This window comes from Danio aesculapii, chromosome 2 (genome assembly GCF_903798145.1).
Source record: "Danio aesculapii chromosome 2, fDanAes4.1, whole genome shotgun sequence".
In the NCBI taxonomy this organism is placed as follows: Eukaryota; Metazoa; Chordata; class Actinopteri; order Cypriniformes; family Danionidae; genus Danio; species Danio aesculapii.
The window spans coordinates 17,953,633-17,962,350 of NC_079436.1; the positions used below are offsets into that span (position 1 = coordinate 17,953,633).

At 47.6% G+C, this 8,718-nt stretch overlaps 1 protein-coding gene across 1 annotated transcript; it reads right to left on the reverse strand.

The window, feature by feature from the left end:
* Nucleotides 1-5,523: 5,523 nt before the first annotated feature.
* On the reverse strand, nucleotides 5,524-8,470 carry LOC130234707 (uncharacterized). The gene is given in 2 exon segments (XM_056464981.1): nucleotides 5,524-7,790; nucleotides 7,990-8,470. Coding segments are annotated over 2 exon segments (2,583 nt in total). The 3' UTR covers nucleotides 5,524-5,688.
* Between the last annotated feature and the right edge of the window lie 248 nt (nucleotides 8,471-8,718).

Consider the following 8,718-nt stretch of genomic DNA (forward strand, 5'->3'; position numbering starts at 1 on the left):
CTGTAAGGAATTAGCCCAGGCTCATTATTAATACGTAACCCTATATACATTTCTGGAGATCGTGAAATATGACTCAGGAGATTATTTTATTACAGTTTATGTTTTTGCGAATGCACCAGAGGCTGCTGTGTACTCATTTTTTCAGATCTCAAATTTCTCTTGTGAGTGTCATTCATGCCTGCTGTTCTCATGTAAATCCACCAGAGACCGCTGTCAACTGTCTTACTGACTGACTGACCAACCGATCGATATCCCCACTCAGCCCTCTCCCTAAACCCAACCGACAGCGTTTTAAAAAGCGCCGACTGACCCGATCACCCCCTTCCCTAAACCCAACCGACAGCGTTTTTAAAAACGATCCAACAAAAGAAAAACCCATCTGATTTTTACCATGTTTTTAGATCTTACCACATTCTCACCCTGTTATTTACTTGTTAATTTTATTTTTGTTTTTATTTTTATATTTTACCTGCTTTCTGGAACCATTCTTTGCCGGACTCATGCCTTGTTGTTCCGTTGTTCTCTGCATCTCAAATCCGTCCACATGGAGGTAAGCGGTCAGCAAGTAGCGCAAAAAGAAACAGAAGCCGTCGGCAGCATCATACTGCCTCGTAGTGTTTGTTTTAAGGACGAAATGCAGCCGTACGTATCTCTGGCTACATAGTTTGCTCTCTACAGAAATTTAAACAGGGGTACGATTATACAGCATCAAAAGTTGATGTCTACGGGCATTAGAATCAGAATCAGAATCAGAATCAGTTTTATTGCCAAGTGTGCTTCACACACACAAGGAATTTGTAAGCGCCGACCAGACGGTAACAGTTCGAACAGGTAGTGTGCTGGGTGTGAGGCGTCCAGAGTGATTTTTCGAGCCCTTTTACTCACTCTGGAAGAGTACAGTTCTTGAAGTGTAGGAAGGGTTATGCCAGTGATTCGTTCAGCAGTCCGGACTATTCGCTGTAGTCTACTGCTGAGCTGAACCAGACAGTGATTGAAGTGCAGAGGATGGATTGGATGACAGCTGAGTAGAACTGTACGAGCAGCTCCTGTGGCAGGTTGAACTTCCTCAGCTGACGAAGGAAGTACAGTCTCTGCTGGGCTTTCTTCACAATAGAGTCTATATGAATGTCCCACTTCAGATCCTGAGAGATGGTGGTGCCCAGGAACCTGAATGACTCTACTGCAGCTACAGTGCTGTTCATGATGGTGATTGGGGGGAGTGCAGGGGGGTTTCTCCTGAAGTCCACTATCATCTCCACTGTTTTGAGCGTGTTCAGCTCCAGGTTTTTGTATCTGCACCATAACGCCAGCCGCTCCACCTCCTGTCTGTATGCAGACTCGTCACCGTTCTGGATGAGGCCAATAACAGTAGTGTTATCTGCAAACTTAATAAGTTTGATGGAGGGGTCTTTTGCAGTGCAGTCGTTGGTGTACAGGGAGAAGAGCAGTGGGGAGAGGACACATCCCTGGGGGGCACCAGTGCTGATAGTGCGGCTGTCGGATGTGATTTTGCCAATTCTGACTAGCTGCTGTCTATCTGTCAGAAAGCTGGTGATCCATTGACAGACAGAGCTAGGAACAGAGAGCTGGGCCAGTTTGTACTCAAGCAGTAATGGGACGATGGTGTTAAAGGCAGAACTGAAGTCCACAAATAGAATCCTTGCGTAGTTCCCTGGTTTGTCCAGATGTTGTAGGGTGTAATGCAGTCCCATGTTGACAGCATCATCCACAGACCGGTTTGCTCTATAGGCGAACTGCAGGGGGTCCAGCAGGGGTCCAGTGATGTCCTTCTGATATGCTAGCACCAGTCTTTCGAATGACTTCATGGCCACAGATGTTAAGGCCACAGGTCTGTAGTCATTGAGTCCTGTGATCTTTGGCTTCTTCGGGATTGGGATGATAGTAGAGCGCTTAAAGCAGGATGGAACTTTGCGCTGTTCCAGTGATCTATTGAAGATATGTGAGAAAATGGGAGCCAGCTGGTCAGCGCAGGTTGTCAGACAGGCTGGTGAGACACCATCTGGCCCTGGTGCTTTCCTTCTCTTCTGTTTACTGAAGATCTAACGCACATCATCCTTACCGATCTGAAGTGCAGGGGGGAGAGGAAGATGGCTGGAGGTGTTGATGGCTGTGTAGGGAGATGGTCCGGGCTGTGTTGATGTGGTATTGATGGCCATGTCGGGAGATGGTCCGGGCTGTGTTGATGTGGAGTTGATGGCTGTGTAGGGAGATGGTCCGGGCTGTGTTGATGTGGTGTTGATGGCTGTGTAGGGAGATGGTCCGGGCGGGTGTGAGGTGTCTGGTCAGAGGTGTCAAATCTACAGTAGAACATATTCAGCTCGTTTGCAATATGTTTATTGCTGTCGATACTGTCTTGTAATTAGTGAAACCTTTTAAGCCTCTCCACACTGATGCAGGGTTGTTAGCTGAAAACTGGTTTTGCAGCTTTTTGGCATAGCTTTTCTTAGCCACACCAATCTTCTTTGTCAACGTGTTCCTGGCCTGATTGTACAGGATCCTGTCACCACTCCTGTAAGCATCCTCTTTGGCCTGACGAAGCTGTCTGAGTTTTGGTGTGAACCATGGTTTATCATTGTTAAATGACAAGTAGGTCCTGGTAGGGATACATAACTCCTCACAGAAACTGATGTATGATGTTACAGTCTCTGTGAGCTCGTCCAGATCTGTGACTGCAGCTTCAAAAACATTCCAGTCAGTGCATTCAAAACAGGCTTGGATTCAAATCAGTCCTGCGAGTCCAATCAAATCGCACATGGAAGGTAAAATTGCATCAGACCCAGAGACTGTTTAGATGCATGTCACTAATGAGAAGATGACAGATGTTTACTGTATGATGACCGAAATGGCCTTAAACACCCAGCAGGCACAAGATGTCAACATGATGTCAGATTGACGTTCTATCCCAACATCATAGGGACGTTGCATTTGTTTGGAAATAAAAATCGAGTTGACGTCAGAACTCAACGTCAGGCCAACGTCAATGTCCAACGTCCAATCTAAAACCAACCAAATATCAATGTCTAATGAGGTAACAGCTTGACGTTGTGTGGACGTTACCTCTATTGACAATTTTCAGACGTTGGATTTTGGTTGCCATACCTGATGAATAAATGTCAGTATTTGACATCAATATGATGTTGATTTTAGATGTTGGGTCGAAGTTGGATTTTGGTTACTTTCTAACACCCTAAAATCGAACAAATATCAACATCATTTGACGTCATTATTGCACATCAAATTAACATTGTCCTTAGATGCTGACTAGACGTTGAATTTTGGTCACCTGACATCACAACCTAAATCTAACCTAATAATAACGTTATATGGCGTTGTGTGTCTGCTGGGCAATAACTAGATGCACTGCAGAATGTTACGTTTACACGCATCCACAAATTACACAAACACATCAGTTTTTTACAGCGTAATACTCAATACTCTTAAGTACTTTTTAAAGGTCTACTTTTTACTCATACTTTGAGTAATATTTACAACAGATACTTTTTACTCTACTTGCACTACATTTTTAGGCAAGTAAGGGTACTTTTAGAACTAAAAAGTATGATTTTTCAATACTCACAGGTACTGAGTATTATATTGGGAAAAGTTGATGTGTTTACATGCAATTTTTGCATTTGTGTGAAAACGTAACATTCTGTACTGCATCTACTTATTGTTTAAGCTCATTCGCAATTTCAGTCATCATAGGGTAGTCATTCGTCATATTCTCAATAGTGACCTGCAATATAAACAGTCTCTTGGTCATTGCGTGTAACAATTTTGCGTCTTCAGTGTCTTGAGGCTGGTCTGTATGTAACGCTTCTCTTCCCGATGACACAAATCGCTCAGGCGGACACAGAGAACTACGTTATGCGTTGTTTATTCTGTAACAGAAACATATCCTCTGGCAACAGTATGCATTTAAACATGCATCTAAAAAACATAAATAAAAAACAAAAAGTAAGAATTGACCCCTGCTCATATTAATGTTATCATTCCAGCTACACATATCATGAGCAAATTAAACCACACAAAGTTGGTCACACACGGCAATGACTCAGTACATTTGATACAAAACGTCACTTAATGTTCATATTAAGGTTGTATGTGATATTAACACCTGTTACAACACAGAAATTGTCACATTTTACTGGAGCACATTTTATCTACCGCCTTTTTGCATTCAGCAACCATCTCTGCTGGAGGCGGGGCTTTGCAGGTGAAAGAACCAATTACACACTGTTGCCACAAGAGGTCTCCCAACAACCATAAAATAAACAAAACGTCTCAGGTTACGTATGTAACCATAGTTCCCCGAGAGGGAACGAGACACTGCGTCTAACCAGAACGCTAGGGGAACACCTCTTTTATACGCGTCTTGAAGCACATGTGAAATCAATCTAATGTAATTAAGCGGTGTCGTCAGACCAGAGAGTATAAAAGCCTGCACTGAGCCTTCAGTGTTAACTTCAAATTTGCTTGAAAGAAGTAACAGGCAGAAGAGAGTATGGCGGAAGACGCAGTGTCTCGTTCCCTCTCGGGGAACTATGGTTACATACGTAACCTGAGACGTTCCCCTTCTAGGGAACTTCAACACTGCGTCTAACCAGAACGCTAGGGGAACGCAATACCCACTAGGCCAGATTCACTGCTGACTGTGAACGCACACTATGCAGTGAGAACAGAGGACCCTGGTGAGGGGTCTACATCGAGCTGATAATGACGCACAAATGTATGTGGCGTCGACCATCCTGCCGCCAAACAAATGTCAGAAAGGGCAGAGCCCGAAATAGAAGCTTTGGAGGCCCCTACAGCCCTTGTGGAGTGGGCCTTAAATTTAGGTTGCTGGACGTCCAGCAACCTGATAGGTAACCGAAATAGTCTCAACTATCCAATTACTTATAGTCTGCTTGTTCGCCGGACTCCCCCTCTTTGAGGGTCCGAAGCAGACCAGTAACTGCTCACTCTTTCTCCAGTTGCTAACCCGGTTAACATACGTATCCAGAGCCCTAACTGGGCAGAGTAAATTCAATTTCTCTTGGTCCGACGACTGAAATGGGGGCGGATTAAAGGCCTGCAGCACAGCAGGTCTCGCCACATGAGTGGGCACCTTCGGCACATACCCAGGTCTGGGATAAAGAAAGGCTTTGGACATGCCCGGAGCAAACTCCAGAAATGAAGGTGCAACCGACAGAGCCTGGAGGTCACCAACCCTTTTTAGAGAAGAAATAGCTAATAAAAAAGCTGTTTTTAATGTCAGAAACTTATCTGAAGCCTCCTGCAGTGGATCAAATGGGGGAACAGAGATGCCCTCGAGCACCAATGTTAAATCCCATGTCGGTACTCTGTGTGTGCTGACAGGCCTTAGCCTTATGGCTCCACGTAGGAAGCGACGAATAAGCGGGTCCTGCCCTAGTGACTCATCATCTAGGGGGGAACGGTAAGCCGCTATAGCTGAAACATACACTCTCAGAGTGGATGCAGCTAACCCAGCAGACAGGCGATCTTGGAGAAATTCCAGCACTGAGGCTACCTGACAGCTGACTGGGTTCAGCTGGTGTTCTCTACACCAAGCTGAAAAGAGAGCCCATTTTAGGGCATAAAGCTTCCTTGTGGAGGGAGCCCTGGAGCTTAGAATGGTCTGAGCAACCTCGGTTGACAGTCCATACTCTATGAGGTGGGCCCCCTCAGAGGCCACACCCACAGTTTCCACAGGTCGGGTTGGGGATGAAGTATCATTCCTCCCGCCTGGGACAGAAGGTCCCTCCTGATGGGGATCTCCCACGGGAGACCCGCCAGCAGGGCTATGAGGTCTGAAAACCAAATTCTCGTAGGCCAAAACGGGGCTACCAGCAGTAACTGAATCCCGTCTTGACGGACCCTCTCCAGGACTCCTGGGAGCAGAGCGACCGGGGGAAAAGCATACAGACGAAGCCTCGGCCACGTCTGCACCATGGCATCCAATCCCAGAGGGGCTGGATGCGAGAGAGAAAACCACAGTATGCAATGCGTGGTCTCTTGGGAAGCAAACAGGTCTACCTGCGCTCTCCCGAATTTTTCCCAAACGGTCTCCACCACCTCGGGGTGAAGTTTCCATTCCCCGGATCTCACCCCCTGCCTCGACAGGAGATCTGCTCCCTTGTTCAGATGGCCCGGGACATACATTGCCCTGATGGACAGAATTTTGTTCTGGGCCCACAGGAGGATCCGATGTGCCAGCTTGCATAGCATTCGAGACCTCAGACCCCCCTGATGGTTGATGTAAGCGACCACCGATGTGTTGTCCGTGCGGACTAGAATATGATGGCCCCTTAAATCGGGGAGAAAGTGTTTTAAGGCCAGAAACACGGCCATCATCTCCAGGCAGTTTATGTGCCAAGAACGATGATGTTCTCCCCATTGTCCCGCTGCAGGAAGCCCCCTCAGGGTTGCTCCCCAGCCCGTTAAAGAAGCATCTGTCATAAGCATGACGCGATGACAGACAGCCCCCAACACTGGGCCCTGGGACAGGAACCAGGGCATTTTCCACATACTTAAGGCTCGAAGGCAGCGCCGCGAGACCTTGATCATGCGGAAAGGATTCCCCTTGAGGGAAAACCCCCTGGATTTGAGCCACCACTGCAGGGGTCTCATGTACAGCAGACCAAACGGAATCATGCTGGCTGCTGCTGCCATGAGACCCAACACTCTCTGAAAGTGTTTCACAGTGATGAACTGGCCTAGTTTGACTCTGTGTACGGCTGACTGAATCGAAGCGATTCGTGGCGGGGACAGACGTGCTCGCATCGTCATGGAGTCCCATAGCACACCTAAAAAAATGGTCGTCCTGGCTGGAACAAGCACACTTTTTGCGGTGTTCAACCGAAACCCCAACCTTCTGATATGGGTAAGAACGACATCTCGATGTCGTACTGCCATATCGTGAGTCTGAGCTAGAATTAGCCAATCGTCTATGTAGTTTAGGATACGTATACCCTGCATACGAAGTGGTGCTAGTGCCGCTTCGACTACTTTGGTGAAGGTTCGAGGTGACAGAGCTAGACCGAATGGAAGAACCCGATACTGGAACGCTTCGCCCCCGAAAGCGAACCTCAGGTACTTCCTGTGTTGGGGAAGGATGGATATATGGAAGTATGCGTCTTTCAGGTCTATTGTCACAAACCAGTCCTCGGACTGAATTTGTGACACCACGTTTTTGATGGTTAACATCCTGAACCTGAGGGCCCCGACGGACCGATTTAGATTTCTCAGATCTAATATGGGACGCAGTCCCCCATCCTTTTTGGGAACTATAAAATACCGGCTGTAAAACCCTGATTCTCTGTTGAGTGGGAGAACACGCTCTATCGCGCCTTTTTTTAATAGAGCCAGTACTTCCTGTTCCATAACCAGAGCCTGTTATGGCTTCACTATGGTGGGTGTAACACCGTTGAAGTGAGGTGGCCGTGCACAAAACTGTATTTTGTAGCCGTGTTCCACCGTGAACAGGACCCACTGAGACACCATCGGCAGGTGTTTCCACGCTGCCAAAAAATGTGCTAGGGGTACCAGCCTCTCGAGACTGGCCTCTGGTTGCTCTTGGACCCTCCGAAGAGGGGGTGGGGTCCCCAATGCCCTCAGACACTGAGGAATGCCCACCCCGGGAGACAAAAATCCCTTTCTCCGCGGACCCTGGTTCAATGAGGGCGCCGAATGGCGCTCTCGATGTCCAGGGGGGGCCCTGGGAAGCCTGACTCCCAACACGTCAGGACTTCCTTTTATCCTTCGCCTTCCTGGAAATTACTATTGTCCTTGTGAGATTTTTTGAGGAAGGCTCAGGCTGAGAGCGTGCTCTCCAGGCCCTCTTTTCCTGAGGGGGAGCCCGAGACGCCACACTCTCCTTTTGTACCGCCCGATATGAGGAGCTGGTTGACGGCTGGGGCTGTCTTTTAGCAGCCCCCTGACTTTTAGATCTTGGGGGGAGAAAGTCACCTAGGGAGCTAGAGCATTTTTTCACTCGGTCAAAGGATTCGGCGACGCGATTGACGGCGTCACCAAAAAGCCCTGAGCTTGATATTGGAGCGTCCATAAAAATAGCTCTATCACTTTCTGACACCTCTGCTTGTGTCAGCCAGAGGTGCCGCTCTGTAGCCACCAGGGTTGCCATAGACCGCCCCAAACTAGAGGCCGCCTCTTTAGTAGCTCTTAAAGCTAAATCCGACGCCCGAAGAGCTTCTCGAAGCTGTTCGGGTGTTGCTCCCCCACCATCTAAGCACTCTTTTATTAGGTCAGCCTGATATGCCTGCAACACTGACATAGTGTGCAGGCATCCGACAGACTGACCAGCCGTCATGTATGCTTTGCCAACTAGACCAGATGTGACTCTTAATGGTCTAGATGACAAAGGAGGGACCCTTGCAGATTTTAAATCTGGACGAAGATGACGTGCTAGATCCTCTTCTATTTTTGGCATTTCTGTACATGCTTTTTCCCCCAGCCCACGAACTGCTGAATAAACAACCGTTTTTGGTGTCATTAAACGAGCTGAATACGGATTATTCCATGATTTAGAAACAGCATGATGTAATTCGGGACAGAAGGGGAGGTCCCTCAGTGGAGGATCAACTCTGCTGGGTAATTCTCTCTCATCCAGCATTCCTGTCAGACGCAGCTGCTGCTGCTCACGTGCTGGCTGCCAGTCTATTACATCGAACCTGTCAG